This window comes from Pinus tabuliformis, chromosome 6, assembly GCF_031772625.1.
Source record: "Pinus tabuliformis cultivar Carrire ecotype Pingquan chromosome 6, CPIR1, whole genome shotgun sequence".
In the NCBI taxonomy this organism is placed as follows: domain Eukaryota; kingdom Viridiplantae; phylum Streptophyta; class Pinopsida; order Pinales; family Pinaceae; genus Pinus; species Pinus tabuliformis.
The window spans coordinates 56024945-56051222 of NC_142292.1; the positions used below are offsets into that span (position 1 = coordinate 56024945).

At 42.8% G+C, this 26278-nt stretch overlaps 1 protein-coding gene across 1 annotated transcript in view; it reads right to left on the reverse strand.

Moving 5' to 3' along the window:
- Positions 1 to 1200: 1200 nt before the first annotated feature.
- The window catches only part of LOC149257199 (uncharacterized), a 119657-nt gene continuing 94579 nt past the window's right edge, over positions 1201 to 26278 (reverse strand). Inside the window, exon 5 of the mRNA XM_089369397.1 lies at positions 1201 to 1719. Within this exon, the coding sequence (XP_089225523.1) occupies positions 1477 to 1719 (243 nt within the window). The 3' untranslated portion in view covers positions 1201 to 1476. The remainder of the gene's footprint in view (positions 1720 to 26278) is intronic.

A 26278-nucleotide genomic window follows, 5' to 3' on the forward strand; every position in this document is an offset into this window, starting at 1 on the left:
GACGAATTCCAAGACCTAGACCCTTGACCAAAAACCCTTCCAAGACCAAGTCAAATCAATCATTTGATCAATTCTTCTTCCACAAAGTCAACGCTGGTCAAACTTGTTGCAACACTTCTGTTTTCAGCTTCTCCTCAAATCTTCGGCCTCTATTACAAGCCTGTGATTCTCAACCTACCTGTAATCTTTGTAGTTCTGCATGTGTGGACATATTGGGACAGATCAGCAAGTCTTCTCTTCCTCGCTTGGAATTACTCTTCTTCCTTGTCACTTCGGCTTAGCAAAACTGATTCTTGACACCTTGTTTCGACCTTTTAAGGGTGATTGTAACTTTGATCTTCACTGCAACAGAGAGTAACCCAAAAATCTTGCACGTGTGAGGTGAATAGCCCAGAAACAATCCTTCTAACCTTTGGTTTCTTTCTCCTTGGGCACGTGTTCATCTGCTGAATATACATGAGCTTTTTGTGCTTGAGAACGAACTTGATTAATCCTTCCACAAATGAGGTCGAGCTCTTCTATATATAGGCTTCCTGGCATTGCTTATGGGCCGACTTGTCACTGTCCTTACGCCAACTTGTAACTTGATAAGGCTGACTTGTAGTTTGCACATTCAACAAGGTCTTGGAGGGCCTTTGACTCTATATGACTCATAAAAAATTCTTTACAATATGAAACATTCCCAAGTGGGTCTTCCATACATGACAATGACTCAATTGACTTGTGGACTCAATAACAAGCCTTAGAAGCACTGAATGGGTGCTTGACCTATAAACCAAATAACCTTGAGCTTGAAACCCATGCCTCAAGAATAACAATAATAATTTTATTATTTCTCTTTTTCATCAAATACATAAAATTATGTCATTATGAAGACCGAACCTAGTTACATAATTCAACACTTATGCACTTGAAATCACTCATGGAGTAGGGCAAAATCATAACACACAAATTGGGAGAGTAAATATTTCCTCCTCAAATGTTTTACCACTATAAATCTGGTGTTATCTTGTGTGTGTTGTGTAGGGACTCTAATTTTTCTAGGCATTACTGTGTGAATAATTTCATCATGTTTATTACTCAAAATATGTGCTAGTTTACAAATTCTTGGAGGCTTTGAAGCTCACAAGAACGTCACTTTTGCAGCTCAATGCATTTAAATGATAATCTAACCATTCTAAATAATACTTGCACTATAAATCGCAGTAAATAACTTGGTTATTGTAACTACTTCCAATCACATTAATATACTTTCTCAGATGTAATTATTATTTTAAACATTTAAATAACACAAATCTGGCCATCACCAAGACCATGGAGCCTACAAAAGCAAAAAGCCAAAGCTAATCAATAATTTGGCTTTCACAGGCAGTCTAAGAGCTAAGCTAAGAATTGATGAATAAATGCCTAATAATAAGAGGTTTGACAGTTAACGCTGTCAGCGTAGAAACAAGAAAACAAGTAAAGGAGGCTAATTTATCTTCTCATTTTCGCCCTTTCTTGCATGCTAGCTGCCCTCTCTTGCTTCATCTTTTCAACAATTTCCAATATCTTCGGATTGGTGAAACGTTCATGTATAAACTTCTTTTCCTCTGCTTGTATCTCCTTGATAGCACTTGGGTATGGGTTCGGAGGTGGTTTCTTGCCCTGAAGCCGTGCAATTTGCTTGAGGCTGACATAAGCCTTCTTCTTAGCTCGCTTTTCAGCCTTGTATTCCATCTGTGTAAAACCAAACTTACATCATCAGATATTGGTTTGACTAGGCATGAAAGAACAATATAATATAGATAAAGAATCTGACCCAACACAAGGGGCTTGAAATTCTTTCTTGTTCCACCTGCAGCAGAAGACTTTCTAGATTTTCCACCTGTACCAGAGGACTCTTCTGGATTTTCTTAGTTCATTATTGACTGAGGGTCAAATACCTAGCAAGAAGTTGAATAAAAAAACTGTTGGCGGTTGCTTCATGCAAATATTTACTGTCTGCAAATGCATTATACAAGGTTGCATGATTATCATGTTTTGGACTTCTCCCAAATGTTACTGTTCTGTCATATAAATAATAATAACATCTACACGGTTAAGTTATTTTCTGCATTTCTATGCAAGATCACAACTGGGGCAAGAAAAGAACTAATATTATAAGACTGAATGATATACTGCTTTATAACATGGAAACTAGGGACAAGAAATTTACTGCATTTGGGTTGCTCCCTATCCAACAAAGGTGTCACTATCGTGTTTGATAAAGGTGGACAAAAAGTTGAAGTGTTGCCTTTGTGAGGCATGTAATTGAGGCAGAATACATATCAACAGTGGAACATGTCATGATCTTTTTCAGAGCAACTAATGCTGACAGCAGGACAAGTCATGATATAAAGACTAGAAAGATGCAAACAAAAGCTCACGGTTAGCAATTAAGAGATTGAGCACTGCTTATAACATCTATGACGTAAAACATAGATAGGTAATACTTGTGAACAAAGTTAGGAGCGAATTAAATGCAGGACGTCTCAAAATGTATGAAAACTGTGGCAGGCATGAAAAAACAAAGCTCACATAACCAATAATTTCAGGAATGGTGCAAGGCACTGCAGATGATAAACCAAGATGGTAGAAGAACAATGAAAAAATTTTAAGCTTTTTATTGGGTTTGATAAGAACTCTAAAGCTTTAACATGAGTCCCAACAAAGTGCATAAAAACAGAAGCTCAAAAGTCAAAACCATTCTTACAAAATACTCATGAATTTTCAATAATATATATACAATTTTTATTGTTGCTTATCCCATATAAGTAAAACATATGAGCACATCATCATTGACTGCAAGGACACAAGCTTTCAATTTTAAATTTCAGAAAGAAAATATGATCATACCATGATCTTTCCTTCCACTCGTATATTTTCTTCATGTACTTATACATGTTTTGCAATTTTCCTCATATTATGAAGCTTTATATATTTTTAGCACATTTGTACTTTGGGATGTGTGTACAAGTATAGTGTAACTATGCATGAACGGATGGTTGATCTACAACTATGAGTTATGTATTGTTCTTCTTAACACATTGCAACCATATCTTCAGATAAATCATGCAGGTACATATATTAAATTGCAGATTGAATAGCAGGCCCTGCAATCTACTCAGACATCTAGGTGCAATTGGTCGTCATCCACTAGGAACCTACAGCGAGACGATGATGCATGCCAACCGACAAACCTACCATGCAGGCAAAACACACATGTTCAATGTCACGTACAGTGAGAGTATGATGCACACCAACCAACAAACCTACAATGCAGCTGAAACAAGCATGTTCAATGTCAATTGATGCACCTCAACATTATGCATGGGATGGAAACACATGTAGACTTAGATCACTAATCTGTGGCTTCACACAACTTTGCAGGTCCATCATCACTCATAAATTATACTGAACAAAAACAAAGGTTTGATGCAATGCCTATGGCCTACAAATCAAAGCCGCATTGGATGTGCTCTAGCCATGAAAATTGGTGGAGAGGCTAAAGCACATGAGATCTCCAAGACCCAGAAATCCTTTTGGAAAATTCCATCCGGATGAGGAGTTATTAAAATAATTAATATTTTTAATGAGTTCCTAAGTCTAAACTTACGAAAATAAAAATATTAATGGGTATTAATAAAGATAAGGATGAGAAGCTTCTAAGAGATGAAGACCAAGTCTATTTTAATCTTAGCCGTTGATTAGGGACTTAATCTCGGCCGTTGATTCATCAACAGGAAAAGTATAAGAAAAGGCTTGAGGGTCAGTTGGAGATATACCGAGGGAGACCAGTCAGTTCGATTTCTAGAGCAGGGCTTGCTGAGAAATTCGAACTAGAAGATTGGATTGCAGCAAGAGGTAGCGAGTACGTAACAGAGAGGCAGGGACAGTGCCAGAGGACCAGCACAAAGATCAAAGAGGCAGATGCAGAGCCACTCAGGAAGACGCAGAGGCAGCTGGACTGCGCAATAACTGGAGGGCCTGTGTGGGTGACACAGAGAGGCCAAGTGTTGACGCAGTGACGCAGAGTGTTGACGCAGTGACGCAGAGTGCTAAGGCAAAGGGACTAGGAGCTGCACAGAGGCTAGCTGGACTGACACTGAGCCTAGGGGAAGCACCGGAGGATTTATCTCTGTTGGGTGAGCCAGTTTGGCACCCTAGTTGTACTCAAGAAACGATGATTAATAAAATCCTCCTCTGTTGCACCGGTTTTCCCGCATTGGGTTTTTCCAGGGACAATTGTCCAAAAATAACTGTGTTGATGTGTTTGATTCTTGTGCATGCATTTGTTTCTGTATAATGGTGTGATATCTGCAATAGAATTTATTTTAATATTTACTGAAGGGATTTCTTTAATAACTTATTGGAAAATAAGTAGGTAAAATAAATCAGTTGTTGTAGCAATAGAATTTTCACATGGAATCAGAACAAAGAATCAGAGACAGGAAGGGAAAATCAATTATGGGTCGAGATCATGATGCAGAGGCATCTACGTCAAGAGACTCGTGCAGATTTTCAAAAAATTGCACAAGAGATAGTAATTTCGATTTCTCTATGCTGGCTTCCAGATTGGAAGAAGAAGTTGCTTGTGTAACAAGCTCTGCATCATCAGAGGTATGGTATATAGACAGTGGAGCCTCCTGGCATATGACAAGAATCCAGGAATGTTTCTAAGATTATCAAGAGGAAAGGATGAATTTTCAGATCACCATGGGGAATAAGGCAAAGTGTACTCCAGTAGGGAAGGGTACTATAGTTTTTCAAACAAAAACGGGAGAGCGGTTCCGAGCTACCAATGTGCTGCATGTGCCACGACTGGTGATGAACTTACTTTCCGTCTCACAACTTCAAATCAAGGGCTATGATGTTTTCTTCATTAAGGAAAACATATACATCAAACACCCGAGTTGGAAAAAGAAAGTGCAAATTGGAATTAGAAGTAATAGGTTGTACAGGTTACAGCTAGAATCACCAATGGCACTGATAGGCAGTAATGGAGACAAGGATTTGAATGAACTATGGCACAGAAGAATGGGACATTTGCACCATGGGGCTCTGAGAATTCTCAGGAAAACTGTAACAGGAGTTCCAAATCTTAGTACAGAACGAGATGATGTATGCAAAGGATGTGCTTTGGGCAAGTATGCCAAAGCAGCATTTCCTAGAAGTAAAAACAAGGCCAAGAGTGTGCTAGGATTAATACACTCAGATATCTGCAGACCAATGTCCACTAAAGCTCTTAGTGGTGATGAATACTTTGTCACCTTCATTGATGAACACTCCAGGAGAACTTGGATTTATTTTCTGAAAACCAAGAATGAGGTGTTTTGTCGATTCAAAGAATTCAAGGCTCTGGTGGAGAATGTGACAGGGAAGAAAATAAAAGTTTTGCGCTCAGACAACGGTGGAGAATATGTCGATAAGGACTTCACTGATTTTTGCGCCAGGGAGGGCATCAGAAGAGAGTGGACAGCGCCTTACAATCCGAAGCAGAATGGAGTAAGAGAAAGGAAGAATAGGACCATCATGGAAGCAGCTAGGGCCATGCTGTATGATCAGAATATGCCAAAATTCCTATGGGCAGAAGCATGCAGCACAGTAGTATATGTCCAGAATAGAACTCCTCATAGGGCATTGGGCAAGATTGCTCCAGAGAAAGTCTTCACGGGGAAGACACCTGAAGTCAACCATTTTAGGATATTTGGGAGTTTAGCATATTGTCGTATACCCGAGGAGAAGAGGAAGAAGTTATATCAAACTGCAAAGAAAGGATATATAGTGGGATATAGTGAGAATGCTAAGGCATATAGAATCTATCTTCCTGGGAGTAGGAAGGTAGAAGTTCGACGAGATGTGAAGTTCATGGAAGATAGGGAATTCAGAAAATCTTGAGAAATGCCTTCCGAAGAGCAGTCAAAAGATGAGTCATTGGTCAAACCACTTCAACCAGCGGAAGCCAAGAATTCTCCTTCAAAACAGAAAGAATCACAGAAAGAGGAGATTCTAACAAATGCACCTGCTACCAGAGGAAGAACGAGCCGGGAACTCTGACAGATTCTGTGGGATGCAGAAGATTTCATTGGAGCATCGAGAAACAATAAAAGGAAGCCAAGACAGCCAGATAGATATCAAGCCTTAGTAGCTCAGTATGGGCAGCCTTCCAGTTTTCAAGAAGCCGCTCAACATCAAGTTTGGATGGATGCGATGGTGGAGGAGTACAGCTCTATAATGGTAAACAATGTCTGGGAAGTAGCGCCAAGGCCTCAGGACAGATCAGTGGTAGGTTCAAGATGGATCTACAAGATTAAATATGTTGCAGATGGCAGTGTGGAAAAATACAAAGCCACGTTCGTGGCTAAGGGTTATGCCCAGAAGGAAGAAATAGACTATGAAGAGACCTTCGCCCCAGTAGCCAGGGATACATCTATTAGAAGTTAGAACCGTGATATCTCTTACAGCACAGATGGAATGGGAGATTCATCAGATGGAAGTCAAAACGACATTCTTGAATGAGGTGATAAAAGAGGAACTATACATTGAACAGATAGAAGGCTTTGAGACACATGAGAAGAAATCTCATGTATGCATATTGAAGAAAGCCTTGTATGGGCTCAAACAGGCACCTAGAGCATGGTATGGTTGAACTGATGGCTACTTGCAGAAGATGGGGTTCGTCAAGAGTGATGCAAATCCCAATCTCTACTATCTGGTTGTAGAGAATGAGCCTCTAGTACTAGCATTATATGTGGATGATCTCTTCCTGACAGGATCATCCAGGCTCATCGAGCACTGCAAGAAGAATCTAGCCACAAAGTTTGACATGAAGGATTTGGGACAGATGCATTATTTCCTGGGGTTGGAAGTTTGGCAGCAAAAGGATAAAATCTTCATTGGACAAGGGAGATATCCTACAGAGATCCTGAAGAGATTTAGGATGCAGGACAATAGGCCGATGGTTACTCCAATGATCACCAACTGGAAGAAAATTGATGCGTCAGAAGACAAAGATGTTGATCCCACCTTATACAGGCAGCTCATAGGGTCCCTAATGTATCTGGTCAATACCAAACCAGACATTTGTTACGTTGTCAACACCCTCAGTCAGTTCATGGTGGAACCGAAGAGGGGTCATTGGGCAGCAGCCAAACATGTTCTCAGATATATACAGGGAACAGTCGATTATGGACTCTTGTACACCAGAAGTAAGGATATCAGATTGAGTGGATTTACTAATGCAAATTGGGCTGGAAGTTCAGTGGATCGGAAAAGTACCTCTGGGTACTGTTTCAACATTGGATCAGGGATGACCTCCTGGTGCAGTAGGAAACAGAAATCCATAGCTCTGAGCTCAGTTGAAGCAGAATATATGGCCGCTAGCACAGCTTCGTGCGAAGCCACATGGCTGAGAAAATTGCTTGTGGACCTATTCAAAAAAAGGATGGAAGCGACCAGGATCATGTGTGATAATCAGAGTTGCATCAAGCTCTTTGAGAATCTAGTATTTCATGATCGATCAAAGCACATTGATATTCGGTGTCACTTTGTCAGAGACTGTGTCCAACGAGGAGCTGTACAGTTGAGCTACACTCCGACAGGAGAACAAGTGGCAGACATCCTTACCAAGGCCCTTGGAAGAACAAAGTTTGCTTATTTCAGGGAGAAGATGGGGATGATAAAGAATCCATTTCAGTAGCAAAAATGGGTATGGTGTTGCAGTGCAGATGCAGTGTTGGGAGGAAGGACCAGCAGCAACACAGATGCAGAGGGAGCTGCAATACAAATGTAGCAGTGGCAATGGTAGAATCCATGGGCAACAGTACAGGAGGCAGTAGTGCAAAGGATGTTGGGTAGCAAGCCAAGCATCAGCATAGGTACCTGTTGGAATTTCTAAGTCTAACTGTTAGAAATCCTTCCTGTACTTTCTGATTTATTTCTTCCTACTTGTTCTGTTAATTAACAAGTTATTTACCATGTAAATACTGAAAATAAATACAAGTACAATCTCAACACATACAAGTCATCAACTGAAGGAAAAACAAGCACACAAGTGACACTGTTATTTTTGGACTAATGTCCCCGGAAAAACCCAATGCGGGAAAATCGTTGCAGCTATCTGAAGGTTTTATTATTAAGCAGTTGCAGAATACAATCTGGGTGCTAGAAATGGCTCGCCCAATAGAGAATGCCCTCGATAGTAGTACCTCTCAGTCAGAGACAGATATCAGCCCCAATCTGCGCCACGAAATCTCCCAGCGTCAGCCTCTAGTGTCCGCGTCAACCTCTAGTGTCTGCGTCAACCTCTCTGGCCCAGCGTCAAGCCACCGTCAGCCTCTCGGGGCTCTGCGTCAGCCTTTGGAGCCTCTGCGTCTCCCACGCTGGCCCTCCTCAGGCTCTGTGCAGCTCCTGGCTGCCTCTACGTGGTCTTTGGCTGCTTCTGCGTGGCCTCTAGTGGCCTCTAGCTGGCTCTGCGTCAACCCTCTCCCGCCTTCTGCGCTGATGCTCCTGATACTATCTCTGCCTCTCTGCTACTGCAATCACTGCCCCTCAGCTACAACTCTGATCACTCCTTCGATTTCCTCAGCAAGCCCTGCCACAGAAAATCGAATTCTTGATCAACTCGGTGTGTTCTCTAAGTGACCCTCAAGCCTCCTCTTATACTTTTCTCATTGACAATTCAATGGTCGAGATTAAGTCCCTAATCAACGGCTAAGATTAGATCTGCCTTGATCCATGACTTTTGGACCATTCTAACTCAATTTTATATTAATTTACATTAATATATTATTTTCCCTAAGTTTAGACTTAGGGACTCCATTAAAAATATTAATTATTTTAATATCTCCCAAACTGGTTAGATTCTGCCCAAACCATTTCTGGGCATTGGAAATCTCATGTGCTTTAGCCTCTCCACCAATTTTCGTGGCTAGCGCACATCCGATGCCACCCCAAATCAACACTCCCTCTTAGCGAGGACTGTGCTATAGTAATACTCCTCACTAAGTATCACCCTGATCATCTGGCATCGGTCCCTGTTCTAATGCTAGGCCTGTTGCCCAATATCCTCTACACTGTTGCATCATGTACTTCTACCCATGGCCCTGCCACTGCAACTGTTGCATCTATACGGCAACTCCCTCTGCGTTCGTGCTGCTGCCCATGGCCCTGCCACTGCCACTGCTGCATCTACATTGCAACCTCTCTCATCATGCAGCATCGTGCTGCCCATACCACTGCCACTGCTAATTGTTGCAGTACAACTCAGTTAATGAGAAGTAACTGATCTCCCAACTCTGACATCCGTCTGTCCTGCTACTCCTCTTCAAGGCTCCCGTAGCAAGGTATAATCCAAGAGGTTGGGTACCTCGAGGATCTTGCCCCTCATCGCTTGTAGTCCGTCTGACTACAGCTCGATGTCTCCCCACCTCTTCTCTCGAGGTGCATGAGCACTCATGGCACAGTCATCATCTGTCTCCACTTCTTTCTCCGCCCTTGCTGGCGCAGCCTTGGTCTCAGAAGCCTCTCCCTTGCTCTTCTTCCTCGGACACTGGCTCGCATAGTGACCCAGTTCCCCACAGTGGAAGCATTTGACCTTGGAGAGGTCCTTCTTCTTCTGTTTCTCCTGCTTTCCCTCAGATGCTAGGGCAGCATCCTCCTCTTCCTCCTTCTTGATTCTGACCCCCTTGCTGCTGCTTCCCACCTTGGTTAGCCTTCTGATCTCTTCTTGACGAAGAGTCACCCACAGTTCCTCCCAATCTGGAAGGGTCGACCTGCCCAATATGCTCTGGACAAATACCTCCCAATCCTCTGAGACTGCGTTCAATGTGGTCCTCACCATCATCTCCTCATCCGACATGGCCCCTATGGAAGTCAGCTGATCCCGGATCTCCTTCAATCGTCCAAGTAAGGTGTCCATCTTTTCTCCCTTCTTCATCTGGTATGACCGCAGCTGATTTTCCAATAACATCTTCCTCTGCACGGAAGTATGCTGATACAATTTCATCAGGGCCTCCCACATCGCATTTGCCGTGTCCTTTTCGGCAATATGTGGTACTACATGGTCCTTGACCCCGTCAAGGATGATGCTCTTGGCCCTCGCCATTGCCTCTTGGTACTTTTCGTTCTCATCCGGGTCAACTGGGATCGCTATCGTGTTCAAGGCGAAGTGCTTGAGACGATTCCTGTCTAGAACGGACAAGATCTTGGCCTTCCAGACTACGAAGTTTGAGGCTCCGTCCAGTCTGTCCTGATCTCTTACCCCGTTCACTGCCATTTCGTTGCTCCTCTTTCGACTCTTCCAAGTCTCTCTACTTCCCTCCTGGAAGTTCTCGGTGTGACTCCCTCTGAGCCTCGATTTCCCTCCTAGAAACCCCTCTACCAATGTTGAGATGCCCCCACTCCGATCGTTAGTGCAGCTGCACCACTGATCCGGATTTCTTAGCTAGAAATCCTCGGAAGCAACTCCCTCCTCCTCGGTCTTGCCCTGTTAGGTATTGTTCTGACCACAGTACTCCACCAGCTTCACTCCGCAACTTACCCACAGCCTCCTATGCCCCAGCAAACTGAAGGTTAGAGCCTCTAGGCTCTGCGCAATCCCGACACCAGCAAAATCCGCACCTCCTGGCCACGGGCGTCAATCCTTCCTCACTGAGAAAGATGATCGGGCACTGCGTAGGTCAGGTCTTCTCCTCTCTGCCACTACGCTGATCCTCTTCCCAGCTCGAACTGATGACACAGGCACTGCATCACCCCTTCCTTGCTGCTTTTCTGCTAGGAACAACTTCTGCCACTCAGGACAGTGGTTTTTGCTGTTGCTCTGCTCGGTTGATGCCCTCAGTTATCCTCTGATCTGCAACCACGCTCTGATACCATGTTGGAATTTCTAAGTCTAACTGTTAGAAACCCTTCCTGTACTTTCTGATTTATTTCTTCCTACTCGTTCTATTGATTAACAAGTTATTTACCATGTAAACACTGAAAATAAATACAAGTACAGTCTCAACACATACAGATCATCAACTGAAGGAAAAACAAGTACATAAGTGACACCGTTATTTTTGGACTAATGTTCTCGGAAAAACCCAATGTGGGAAAACCAGGGCAGCTATCTAAGGGTTTTATTATTAAGCAGTTTCAGAATACAATCTGGGTGCCAGAAATGGCTCACCCAACAAAGAAAGCCCTCGGCAATAGTACCTCTCAGTCGGAGACCGATATCAGCCCCAATCTGCCCCACGAAATCTCCCAGCGTCAGCCTCTATGATCTACGTCAGCCTCACTTCCCTAGTGTCAGCCTCTCTGGCCCCGTGTCAGCCTCTCGGGGCTCTGCGTCAGCCTTTGGAGCCTCTGTGTCTCCCACGCTGGCCCTCCTCAGGCTCTGCGCAGCTCCTCGCTGCCTCTGCGTGGCCCCTGGCTCCTTCTGTGTGGTCTTTGGTGGCCTCTAGTTGGCTCTGCACCAACCCTTTCCCGGCTTCTGCGCTGATGCTCCCGGTACTATCTCTGCCTCTCTGCTACTGCATTCACTGCCCCTCAGCTGCAACTCTAACCACTCCTTCAATTTTCTCAGCAAGCCCTACCCCAGAAAATCGAATTCTTGATCAACTTGGTATGTTCTCCAAGTGACCCTCAAGCCTCCTCTTATACTTTTCTCGTTGACAATTCAACGGCCGAGATTAAGTCCCTAATCAACGGCTAAGTTAGATCTGGCTTGACCCATGACTTTTGGACCATTCTAACTCAATTTTATATTAATTCACATTAATATTTTATTTTCCCTAAGTTTAGACTTAGGGACTCCATTAAAAATATTAATTATTTTAATATCTCCCAAAGTGGTTAGATTCTACCCAAACCATTTATCGGTATTGGAGATCTCATGTGCTTTAGCCTCTCCACCAATTTTCGTGGCTAGAGCACATCCGATGCTACCCCAAATCAACAGTACTAGTGTCGAATGATCAGAGTAATGTTCAGTTGTGGAGCATTACTAGAGCACATTCCTCGCTAAGAGGGAGTGTTGATTTGGGGTAGCATCGGATGTGCTCTAGCCATGAAAATTGGTGGAGAGGCTAAAGCACATGAGATCTCCAAGACCCAGAAATCGTTTTGGAAAATTCCATTTGGATGAAGAGTTATTAAAATAATTAATATTTTTAATGAGTTCCTAAGTCTAAACTTAAAAAAGAAAAAAAAAAAAAAATATATATATATATATATATATATATATTAAAAGGTATTAATAAAGATAAGGATGAGAAGCTTCTAAGAGACGAAGATCAAGTCTATTTTAATCTTAGCCGTTGATTAGGGACTTAATCTCAGCCGTTGATTCATCAACAAGAAAAGTATAAGAGAAGGCTTGAGGGTCAATTGGAGATACATTGAGGGAGACCAGTCAGTTCGATTTCTGGAGCGGGGCTTGCTGAGAAATTCGAACTAGAAAACTGGATTGCAGCAAGAGGTAGTGAGTACGTAATAGAGTGGCAAGGACAGTGCTGGAGGACCAGTGTAGAGATTAGAGATGCAGACGCAGAGGTAGCTGGATTGCGCAGTCACTGGAGGGCCTGCGTGGGTGACGCAGAGAGGCCAAGTGCTGACGCAGTGAGGCAGAGTGCTAACGCAGAGGGTCTGGGAGCTGCGCAGAGGCTAGCTGGACTGACGTTGAGCCTAGGGGAAGCGCCGGAGGATTTATCTCTATTGGGTGAGCCAGTTTGGCACCCTAGTTGTACTCAAGAAAAGCTGATTAATAAAATCCTCCTCTGCTGCACCGGTTTTCCCACATTGGGTTTTTCCGGGGACAATTGTCCAAAAATAACTGTGTTGATGTGTTTGATTCTTGTGCATGTATTTGTCTCTGTATAATGGTGTGATATCTGCAGTAGAATTGATTTTAATATTTACTGAAGGGATTTCGTAAATAACTTATTGGAAAATAAGTACGTAAAATAAATCAGTTGCTGCAATAATAGAATTTTCACAATACTCATGGATTTTCAATAATATATATACAATTTTTATTGTTGGTTATCCCATATAAATAAAACATATGAGCACTTCATCATTGACTGAAAGGATACAAGCTTTCAATTTTAAATTTCAGAAATAAAATATGATCATACAAACCTACAATGCAGCTGAAACACGCATGTTCAATGTCAATTGATGCACATCAGCATTATGCATGGGATGGAAACACATGTAGACTTAGATCACTAATCTGTGGCTTCACACAACTTTGCAGGTCCATCATCGCTCATAAATTATACTGAACAAAAACAAAGGTTTGATGCAATACCTATGGCCTACAAATCAAAGCCGCAAAATCACTCACAAGAAGCCACAAACCTGTAAATACATCAATTTAAACATATTTTACACACATATTGTCCGTTGTCACAAACATTTGCAGCAAAGTCTTTTACCAACAATCTCTACAACATCATTGAGTCAATGGCCAATGCTTCCATGCCTCATTACATTGACAAAGCCTATGCATAGGTCTATGTATCCCATCACAACAAATACTAGAAAAACCCGAATCAAAAGGAAAGACAAAGGCCCTTTGTTCATTCACAAATTTCATGTATGTGTGCTCAATGGTTTTCGGCCTTCCTGTGGTCCAACTAATTCAAATTCAATATTTCACCAAATCTGTACGAGGTCTTAAAAATGCAAACCAAAATTTGTACATGTACCCTTTCAAGAAAATGAGACCTGTTGTCTGTACATTTTCACATTGCGCCCAAAACCCATATATCAGAATTTTCAAATTCAGCTCCATTTGCCCATATCAATCTGCCAAGTCCGCAACTTTAGCATTGTTTGTTGAAATTGACCAAAATTACCATGCTTCACTGAAATGCATACCCAGATTTCATTTCTTGGCCAATTTGAGTGATTCAAGTTGTAATGTATATTTTGTCATTCCTCACCTTCCTAAATTTCCATATTTTCAATTTGAGTCCTCACACTTGCATCTTTCCAAAAATATTCAAATTCTGCCCCTTTTAACCCTTTTAACAAAATTTATGCATGCAAATCTTCTTCATGAACAATATAAGGAAATTGTCCACATTGTTCTGTAGTGTTCCATGCTGGCCAAAAAACCCATGTCTATCCAAATGCACGCACTTGAGCTGCAATACTTCCCTGACACTATTTTTGACATTTCTAAAAAAAGCTCGCCTTTGTCACTAAAATGCACACAGAAGCAAGGTTAAGGATCCAAATTAAGTTCTATAAGATGCTCTGACTTCTACAATCAATCCTCCACAAACACTTTTCATCTTTTGCCATGACTTCATGTCTAACTTCTACAGTGCTTAAAACAAAGTTGCCATTATTTCCACAGTTCAAAAGAATGCTTGCCTAGAGCAAAGTACGTATGGCCAGGTCCTAAGATTTAACTAGAACTACTTCCACACCTATCCATGAATTTAAATGCATCTAGGATAGCTTGCTTAGCCAGGGACGCTCACACAAAAGGTTGTTGATCCCCAAAGGTAAACCGCTCAAAAAAATTGTACCTGAGGGCAACCAGTACTATTTTTAATAACAATCTCAACCCTTAAAGGCAGTAATGCACTGAAAAAGAATTGTAACTTAATGGAGCAAAACCAATATATATTTAATATAGTAACATTGTTAACCAACCAAGGTGTTAACCCTACTAAAAGGTGTTATATCTCAATGCAGCATAATCAATAAAAAAAAATCAAATTAACAATTGTATGATAATAGTTACCATCCAAAATTTCACTTGAGTTACAAAGCCCTAATAATGGGTGTAACCTTAGAGGGAACTAACAAGGGAAATCCAACATCGCCACAATTGATCCTTCTCTCTCTTTAGGCCATCTCTTCTTCAGCATAACGTGGGTATCCCTAGGGTTGCTAAATCTAATTTATGATGTTTGCTTTGGATATATATATATATATATATATATAATGCTTGCTTTGGATATATATATATATATGATGTTTGCTTTGGAGATATATATATATATATATATATATAATGCTTGCTTTGGATGTATATATATATATATTTAGCAACCCTAGGGATACCCACGTTATGCTGAAGAAGAGCTGCCCTAAAGAGAGAAAAGGAGCAATCGTGGCAATGTTGGATTGCCCTTGTTAGTTCCCTCTAAGGTTGCACCCATTATTAGGGATTTGTAACTCAAGTGAAATTTTGGATGGTAACAATTGTCATACAATATATATAAAGTGTAAATATAATAAATCATAATAATGATTAATTAGTGATTAGTATAGAACAGGGATGTCTCTAAGGACATGACCGTTCATGAAGCGCTCATTTTATGATGCATGCTTTGGATATATATATATATATATAACAGGGATGTCTCTAAGGACATGACCGTTCATGAAGCGCTCATTTTATGATGCATGCTTTGGATATATATATATATATTATATATATATATATATATATATATATATATATCTGAAACCGGATTCATCCAAAACAGGCCACATGTCCGAATCCGACACGATTCGATGGGAATTTGAATCCAAAAATGGGACACAACGTGTCCTAACGGGACACGATCGAATCTCGGTCGTGTCCCAATTTTGGGATTCGAATCCCAAAAAAGTGAAACCCGCAGCATAAAAACAACGTTGTTCTTTTCATTATTTACCATTTCTCTCATTCGTTTTTGCAAATAGTGAGCTGTGGGCAAGGAGCTAAGGGTTTGGAGCATTCAGCAAGGAGATTCAAGCACCAGGTAAGTGCATTTCATCTCTATTATTTTGCATTTCTATTACAGCAGTTTGTATATGATTTTTTTTTACAAATTTGTGCATGTTTTGTTTATTTTTTTTTAGTATTCATGGCTCAATCAAGGGTAGCAGGTAGGGGGCAAAGGAAGGGGAAGAATGTCTCCATTGGAGATGCCCCTCCTCCCCCAATATCATCAGAGTCTGCTGCAAGTAATGTTGAGGGAAGACTTCCTCCTAAAGACAACATTGAGAAATATCCCTTGTGGAAATATGTCACAAGAGAGGATGGGACAAGCACCAAGGGGAAGGGAGGAGGCAATGTGCATTGGAGATGCAACTTTTGCCACAGTTCTTTCAAAAGCACATATTACCGTGTGAAAGGCCATTTGTTGGCTTTACCAAGTTGTGGAGTTGGAGCTTGTAAAGTTGTTCCTTTACAAAAGAGGAAAGAAATGGAAAAAGAGTTCACTGTTGGTATGGCAAATGTGGCTGCAAAATCAAGAAAAACCAAGAATGAAGACCCCCTTCCATTTTTGAGGAAAGGCACCACCAAATTTCCATTTGAGAGTTCTATTGGGGGACAAGCAGCAAAAAGAAAAGCAATTTCACTTGGTCCAATGGACAAGATTTTTCAAAAAGAGAAACGAGAAGAGCTTGATCTCACCATTGCCTTCTTTTTCTATCAAAACTTCATATCATTTAATGTTGCACGCTCACCTCTATTTATTGAGATGTGTCGAGCTCTAACTCACGGGTCTCCATCATGGTATGTGCCTCCTGGTTCAGAGAAGCTTAGAACCACATTGTTGACGAAAGCAAAAAAAGAGGTGCAAAAAATGCTTGAGCCTATTAAAGCATCATGGCCAACATCTGGGGTTAGCATTGTTTCTGATGGATGGACAGATCCAGCACGACACCCACTCATCAACTTCATGGTGTCTTCCTTGAATGGTCCAGTTTTCTTGAAAGCGGTGGATACACTTGGAGAATACAAAGATGCACAATTTATGGGTGAGTTATTTATTAAAGTTATTGAAGATGTAGGTGTGATTCTTGTGTGCAAATCATTACAGATAATGCACCTATTTGCAATGTTGCTGGCATGATTGTGGAAGCTAAATATCCACAAGTGTTTTGGACACCTTGCATTGTCTATTCATTGAACTTAGCACTGAAATCCATTGCTTCTGATGTGTTTTGGATTGGTAACATTATTGAGGATGCACGACATATCCGTAACTTTGTGCAAAATCATACAAATGCCCTCACTATCTACAAGGAGTACAGCAATATATCATTGTTGAAGATCGCTGATACACGGTTTGCCTCTTCATTCATCATGTTGAAGAGGTTGAGGGAGGTCAAGACCGCTCTTGGGGCCATGGTTATTTCTGAGTTTTGGTATTTTTGGAGAAAGACAGATCAAGTAGCCTCTAAAAGAGTGAAGGACACAGTGCTAGATGATGCTTGGTGGGAGAGGGTAGATCTAATTATTCAGATCATGGACCCTATCATTTCTTTGCTTCGATTTGCAGATACAGACAAACCCATCCTAGGAGAGGTTTATGAGAGATGGGATTCCATGATTGAGTCTGTGAGGAGCATTATTCTACAGAGTGAGTGCCCCGAGTATCAAACATCACCAGAGGCCTTCCGTGGCACTATACAGGATATTCTTATCAGCAGATGGGACAAGAATTGCACACCTTTACATTGTTTGGCTCACTCATTGAACCCAAAATACTACAGCCATGAGTGGTTGAATGGTGGACCTTCCCGCTGATTCCCTCCTCACATTGTTGGTGAAATCTCACAGGGGAGGAAAGATGCATTCAAGCGGGTTTTCCAGGATAGAGCATTGCTTGATGAGGTGGAGGATGCCTTTGCAGAGTTTTCCACTGGCACTGGTCGATTTGCAGGATACGATGTGATTAGAGACAGGGGGGCTAAGAAGCCCTATTCTTGGTGGGCAAATCATGGGGCAACAAGCCCTCCTCTTCAGCAGTTAGCCATGAGGCTCCTCTCTCAAGTGACTTCATCCTCTTGTTGCGAGAGGAATTGGAGCACATATGGAAATTTTTATAGTGTGAAGAAGAGCAAGCTTGAGCAGTCTGGGGCAAAGACAATGGTGTATGTGCACACCAACCTTCGTCTTATTTACAGGCAGAGGGAAGAGTGGCTGAGGGGAAAGACAAAGATGTGGGATGTCTTTCCTGATGATATGGGTCTGGACAGCAGTGTTGAGTTGGCATTGGCCAACATGGATCTCAATGATCCAATGCCAGACCCTATTAGATTTGATGATGATGATATTTTAGAGGGGTCATCCTCCACACCAACAGATGCAAAGGTAACTATGGATACAAGGGAGGAGGAGGATGCAGAGGAGAGCAGTGGTGACCATGATGATGAATACTGATGAGCCCCAATTTTGGTACAATTTGGGCTCATTTTGGCCTATTCTACTTGCTCAAACCATTCATTTTTTATTGCTTATGCATGCATTTCTTAGTTTATTCATGTTGTTTGTAGGAAGAAGGGTAGGCACTCTATCTACGTGACTAATGCATTGTGATCCCAGGTTTTGGCATTAAAAGGGAGCAAAAGACAACGAAAAAGGAGACAAGGAGACAATGAGGTGGCACTGCTGATTTTTAGGAGAGGATGTCCACGGTCTTGGGACATTCCTCGTGATTCCCACCAAGAACTCTGAGCTCCAATCCATCTCCCCTCCGAGCTTAAGAAGCAGCCAGCTGTTCTACAGGAACAGCAGTTATAAACTGCTCTACAGGAACAGCAGTTATGACCGTCCTACAGGATCAGCAGTTAAACACCATTTGGACAGCCGAGCTCTTAAAATCAAGGACACTTGTTGGATCATCGTTTTTGTATAAGTATAGAGGTCTTAGCCTTAGATAGGTTGTTGAAACTCTCGTATTGCTATTGTAATTTTGGAGCACAGTTCAGTTTTCGTTCCTTTTTGTAAGCCAATTTGGCATGACATCAGATTATGAATAAAGAAGGCAGTTTGTGATCTAGTTCAGAGTTTCTTAAGGAGACTATAGCTCTCAGGTTAGGGCCCAACCTGAGAGCCATAGGTCCCCTCTGCTGTAGTGTTGTTTCCATTTCATTTCAGCACTTTGAGCTTTTCATTTGCACATGCAATTCGAATTACAGGTTGTTAAGTTGGTCTTTTCATGAGTTAGATAGGAGTTGCTTATGGTGAATTTGTTTCCACTTGCGTAGTGTAGCAGAGGATAGATATAATCGATTGGAGCTCCAACAAAAAGGTTGTTAAGGCTCACTGCCGTCTCATCTGGGATTGGAGTGCAGTCCATGACTAGCCACCAAAAACACGCATTTCTTTACTTGATGATTGCTGCAATATAGTCACGGTCATGTTAGATGCTTCCTTGTCATTCACACCTGCACCACACACCTTCATCACAACTTCATACACCTTTCTCCCCACGTTTTGGATTGTTGTTCAGTGAATTCACGGCACAGGTAGTTTAGGTTAATGCAATTTCGGTTTGGTGACAGTCATAAGCATTTGTTCCATTTACACTGCTTTCTCTCATTCCATCACTTCGTCCTCCATCTTGATCACGCATGCAACCATATCTTTGACCCCTGCTCCGCTCTGTTCTCTCCCAAAGTCTTTCACTCCTCACGTACTTCCATTCTCTAGCCCTTTCATTGACCTAGCCCTCTATCTTCCAACCTACTCCCTACATTCACTCCCTATCCTATTCCTCCACTTCTACAGCCATCACCAGCCTCATTCCTACCTTACACATCTCCCCCTTCCATTCCATTACTCCTCCATCACTCCAAACACTCACGGTAGGTCATCCTGTAGCCATTTGTAGACATCCTGTAGAAAACAGAGTATCCTGTAGGATCCTCCACAGCCATCCTGTAGGAGGCCACTCTCTCGATTGCTGAGCATCTGAATGCGAGGAACCTCTGTGGATGGATGCTAAGGATCCCTAGGGACCTCTCCTAGCCTTCCCAACCTGTCCCACGCTTTCTTTCCTTCTCCATCCCATCTGCACAACCAAACCCTAGTTAGCACAAGATCACAATCATTCCACACACTTAAAGGAAAAATACAAAAACATATCTTTCATGATGCAAGTAGTTTAGATCCATGCATTTGCACTTATTAGAGGTAACAGCAGCATTGGTAGAAGTTTCATTCACATTTCTTGCATTGTAGAGGTTAGACTAGTTAAATTAGGGTTTCCTAGGTTTACATGCTTTGATTTGCTTTCAGTCCATTTTGTCAAGTAGAGTAGTTTTCCTTTGAGAATAGCTTTCGTCCATCAATTAGCAAGCTTCTTCTGAGAGCCTATAGAAGTTGGCTTGAGCCCTAGCGGACTTGTGCCAGCTGACCAAGTGACAGCTGCGACAAGAGCTAGTACTTGTGCATATAGCACCGTCGCTTCCAAGTTTGTACGAACTACCGGGTTGATAAAATGAGAGACAAGAAGCCCCAGGAGTTGTAGCATTATTGCTACAATACTGGAGCTCACCATCTTTTTGGCGCCGTTGCCGGGGAAGCGTCAGAGTATTAGTAATTGTTGCTTTTCTTCTACTTTCGTACTCTTACTTCTGCTCAGTAGTTTATTTCATTTCCATTCTGCAAAAGTAGCTTAGCATTTCCTGCTTTCCTAGAATAGCATTTCTTGCTTTCATAGATTAGCATTTCCTGCTTTCCTAGATTAATATTTCTTGCTTTCCTAGACTAATTTTTCTTGCTTTCCTAGATTAGCTTTCCAATTCTGCAATTTCATTTGAGCAATATAGTTAGTTGTAGATCACTTTGTTTCAGTTTTGCAGGTACCAAAGAAAAAAAGCAAAAGCACTCAAAAAAAAAAGAAAAGTCCTTTCCATTTCATGCCTCGTAGGAACCGAGATAGATCAGGCAAATTCCTACCAAACACCCCCACCACATCACTGAGTCACCCTTCTCTCTTCTTTGGTGACAGTGACCCAGAGGAACCTATAGGTGAACATCCTGAGATATACCAAGACCCTATAGAAGAAGAAGAGTTAGAGACCACTCCATCTGAAGCTATGGCTGACAATAGAGAAGATGAGAGAATAGAAGGAGCTTTCCCCATCCGAGAGACTAATGGAGAGATGAAAATGAAAAACATTAGCCCCTCTGCTTTGCCTCACTTCCATGGACTGACCACTGAGGATCCTGATACCTTCCTATTTGAGTTTGCTGTCCTCTGTAGAACCTATGACTATACTGAAGATGAGCAAAAGCTGAAGCTTTTCCCTTCCACTCTTAAGGATGCAGCACTACGCTGGTTCATGGGATTACCTGGGAATAGCATCGCTACTTGGGCTCAGATGCAGCAAGCCTTCAATACCAAGTATAGGGATTATTGTAGGTCCAAGGAAACCAAGGGAGAGATCTTTCGAATGACCATGGGGAATGATTCTTTAGAGGATTATGAGGAGAGGTTCCAACTTAGCTATAAACGAGCCAGGTGCACACTTGACCCTGAATCCCTCAAGTTGGTTCTACTCCGAGGAGTCCCTGAAGATCTCTTAGACACCCTTCACATGTTAGCTGGGGGGGACATTTACCAACTGCCTTATGAGGACATCAAGACTGTGTTTCGAAATCATTCCAGGGCAGCTAGAAAACGAGGTAGAGGAAATCTCCTCTCCACTGGTGTCCCTTTCTCCAAACATGAGTTTACAAACCAATTAGAAGATCTTAAGAGTGAGGTGAGACAGACCATCGCCATGCAGCTGGACACATTCAGGATCCAGCAGAAGAAAGAAGAAGCTGAGAGAGCCTTGGCTGTCTTCTGCCCTAGGTGCACAAGAAGACATCCTAAGAACGAATGCCCATTGCATTCGGTTGAAGTGTGTTTTGTTTGTGAGGAGGACCATCCTACCAATCAGTGTCCCACCTTACCTGGGTTTAAAGCCATGTACCAAGGGGCTGAAGCCCCCACTGAACCTCTCTACTCCATCAACCAAAGGAGGCCACAAGGATCTAGACCCTATCAGCAGGGAATGCAAGGGGCACCACAAGCCTATTACAACCCCAACCAATCGACTCCTATGCCTTCCTGGGGTCCCCCTGCTCATCCTTCTTGGTCCATGCCTCCTCCATGGTCTTATCCACCTCAGTATCCTACTCAACCCACTACTCACTCATATCACTCACATGCCCAGTCTCAGCCTCAGTGGAGTGCACCTCAGTCGGGGTGGAGGCCCCAGTACAACACTCCTCCCGCCATTCTGCCTCCACCTCCAGTTCAGCCACAACCATTACCTCCTGCTCCTCCAAGGCAACCTCAAATGCCTACTCAACCGAACCCGAACCCCAACAATAGACAGGCTCAGCAGGTATATACTGGGGAGACCTCATGCCCTACCTATGCTGTGGAGATCCAGGAGATCAATCTTAGATCTGGAAAGACTCTTCCAGATCGCCAACCTCCTCCCCCAGAGGAAGAGGAAGACCATCAGGAAAGTGAACCAAAGCCTATTCCACCCTTTCCTGAGAGACTTACAGCCACCACACAACCCAACCCAGAAGAAGATGAGCTTCTGGGAGAGCTCAAGCAGTTGTGTGTGAAGATACCCCTTCTCCAGGCCATCAAGGATGTGCCAATCTATAACAAGCTGGTTAAGGAGAAGTGTTTCAAACATCCAGGCAGACGGAAGAAAGATGCTTCAACTATCAATGTCATAGGACAACTGTCTGACCTTATGCTAGGACAAGTCATCTGCCCAAAGTACTTAGATCCTGGAAGTCCTGTAGTAGATGTCCACATCAATGACACCATCATACCCCACACCCTGATTGATCTGGGGGCTGCCATTAATGTAATGACCAGGGATACCATGCTCAAGCTCAATCTTCAAGGTTCCTTGAGGAAGACCTCGACAATACTGCAATTAGCAGATCGCTCCACTGTGACTCCCGAAGGGATTGTGGAGGATGTCTTGGTCTCTATTGACTCTTGGGAGTATCCTGCAGACTTCCTGGTTCTGCAACCAAAGGCAAAGCTTACTGGATATCCCCTCATTTTGGGAAGGCCTTGGTTAGCCACTGCAGATGCCTATATCAGTTGTCGTGCCGGAAATATGACCATCAAAAATGATCCTATGTCCAAGCAACTTGTCCTATACCCTCCTGCCCAACCCTCTTTGGAGCATGACTTACCACTCTGGTTGGAAGAAGGAGAAGAAGAAGACGAGGTGTATTCAGCACCTCTGTGTACCATAGAAACCAATAGAAGAAATCCCCCAACCGAGGATGATTTGATCGAGAACTTGATCCAAAACCCACCTACCAGTGCCCTACCTTTAGAAAAATTGGTGGAGGATGCCCAAGCTAGCACCTTAGTGGATCTTTGTACAACCAACCCTGTCACTCCCAGAGTTAAGAATGTGGAGTTCGGCCCTGCGAGAGCATTGAAAATCAGCTCCTCCCTATCTCCTTCTCAGGAAAAGGAGCTGTGCAACCTGTTCGCCAGCCACCTAGATGCTTTTGCTTGGAACTATAAGGAGATGAACTTGTCCCTTAGCCCTGAGAAATGTGAATTCCTAATGACTGAAGGGACCGTGCTAGGCCATACCATTTCTTCCCAAGGATTGCAGGTGGATCCTAACAAAATTGCTCTCATCAAGAGGGTTCCACCTCCTCAAAAAGTAAGGGATGTCCGGAGTTTCTTGGGATTAGCAGGATACTACCGGAGATTCATTAAGGACTTCAGCAAGTTAGCCTCACCATTGTTTGGTCTGTTGGCAAAAGATGTGGAGTTTAAGTGGACTGACGATTGTCAGAGGAGTTTGAATGAGTTAAAGGACAAGTTGGTGTCAGCACCAATCTTGAGAGGTCCAAACTAGGCCCTACCTTTCCACATCCACACTGATGCCTCGAACAAAGCCATAGGTGCAGCTTTAGGACAAGTTGAGGAAAAACTTCCATATGCCATTTACTTTGTCAGCAAAAACTTGTCCAAAGTAGAGCTGAATTACACTGTAACCGAGAAAGAGTTCTTAGCTGTAGTCCATGCACTGAACAAGTTCCGACATTATATTACTGGTTACCAGACTTTTGTACATACTGACCATGCTGCTATTAGATATTTGATGAATAAACCAGATGTGAATGCTCGTATTATTAGATGGTTACTTTTATTGCAGCAGTTTGATCTAACCATTGTTGATAAACCAGGAAGAGAAAATGTTGTTGCTGACTTCTTGTCTAGATTGGATTTGTCTGCAGGTGAAGATGGGACGGTGGATGACCAAATGCATGATGAGCATCTGTTTGCTATCTCAGTACTCTCTCCATGGTTTGCTGATATAGCAAACTACCTTGTTTCAGCTCAGTTCCCTCCGCACCTCTCTTCAAAAGAGAAGAGCAAAATCATCAGAAAGAGTGCCTCATTTACTTGGATCGGGGGCAACCTGTTCAAGCTTGGCCCCGATCAGATCTTAAGGCGTTGTGTAAGGGAAGAGGAAGTCTTTGACATCCTCCTCACCTGTCATGATGGGCCTTGTGGAGGACATTTTGCAGCAAAGAGAACTGCCTTCAAGATCCTGCAGGCAGGCTACTATTGGCCCACACTTCATCAAGATGTCAGAAGATATGTCAACCAGTGTGACCAATGCCAAAGAATGGGGAAACCGACCCAAAAGGATGAGATGCCTCTCCAACCTCAAGTGACTCTTGAGCCATTTGAGAAGTGGGGCATGGACTTTGTGGGTCCAATCAATCCCTCTTCGAGGCAGAGATCCTACATCATTGTGTGTACTGACTACTTGACAAAGTGGGCAGAGACTAAAGCAATCAAAGCAGCAACAGAAGAGAAGGTGGTCGAGTTCTTAAGAGAGAACATCTTCTACAAGTTTGGCTACCCAAGAGAGCTGGTGACCGATCAGGGGAGCCAGTTCACATCCAACTTGATTGAAGATCTCCTAGCTCATCACAAGATCAAGCACAGGACTTCCACCCCCTATCACCCTCAAGCAAATGGGCAGGTGGAAGTCACTAATAGAGCATTAGAAGGGATCTTGACCAAAGTGGTGAGCAGCAGCAGAAAGGACTGGGCAGATCGCCTGGTTGAGGCCACATGGGCTTACAACACCACTTGGAAGACCACCACCGGCTTCACACCTTATGAGCTGGTCTATGGGAAGAAAGCTTTGTTGTCCATTGAGTTTGAGTATAACACTTTGAGGATGGCAGCTCAGCTGGACCTAGATCTCAGCCATGCACAACAAGAAAGGTTATTGCAGCTGAATGGACTGGATGAGCACCGCATGCAGGCCCTCCTTCACTCAGAAGTGGTTCAACTTCAGAGAAAGGTGTGGCATGACCAACATCTCCATGACAAGCAATTCCAGCCGGGAGATTGGGCTTTGTTGTATGACTCCAGATTCAAAGATTTCAAGGGGAAGTTGAGAACCAGATGGCTAGGACCATATGTAGTGGAGCAGTGCCATGACAATGGATCTGTCCTCATTCGAACCATTGATGAGGAAGCCATTCCCATGCTTGTCAATGGGCACCGATTGAAGATCTACAGAAGACCTCTCTCAAGACAAGAGTTTATCAGCACTATGGAGAAATCTGTTTTGGTCATAGAGAAGGGTTCTGCCTCCACTTTGGGCATACCCTGAAGAAAAAAAAAAAAAAAAAAGAGAAAAAATAAAGATCCTTGGGTGAAAACCTCTCTGAGGCGCCCAAGGCAGGCAGTAGGGGTGAAAACCTCATTGAGGCGCTCCTATTGTCTTTCAAAAAAAAAAAAGAAGAAAGTTTAAAAAAGATCCTTGAGTGAAAACCTCTTTGAGGCGCTCAGGGCAGGTAGCAAGGGTGAAAACCTCTTTGGGGCGCCCCTGCTATCTTTTCAAAAAAAAAAAAAAAAAAAAAAAAAGAGAGAAAAAGAAAAAACAATAAGCAAAATAAAAGTTTTGCATGCAGATGTTCTATGGAGGAGAAGAAGCCTCTCCACTCCAAGCCAGGGGCCTTCATCATGCTATCAAAGGATGTCATCAACACCTCCTCCAAGAATAACAATGTTTTTCAAGGTATGTGCAATTTTTATCATGATTTGGATCTTCTACAGGAAGATACAGTTTTCTACAGGAACAGACAGTCTTCCTACAGGAAGACGCGGATCTTCTACAGGAAAGTGCAAAATTTCTACAGGAAGCTCTGTGTTCTACAGGAAACTTCCTGTAGAAGGTTGTGACGGCCGAAATGTGTTTCAAATGAAGATCTAGCGACTGAGGAGTGGATTGAATGCATGCATGCCACTGATGGCACCCCTGAACATTGCTATTATCTTGCTCCACCATCCTCGTCGCCATGCAACCAAGATCCCTGCAGCAGCACAACAAAGCAATGAGTTCTCGTGAAAAAATATCTGTCAAAGAAAAACCAAGCACCGAGAGCCATACCACATCCACGTTATGCATCAGAAGCGCTGGGATCGTGATCGAGAAGCCAGAACCG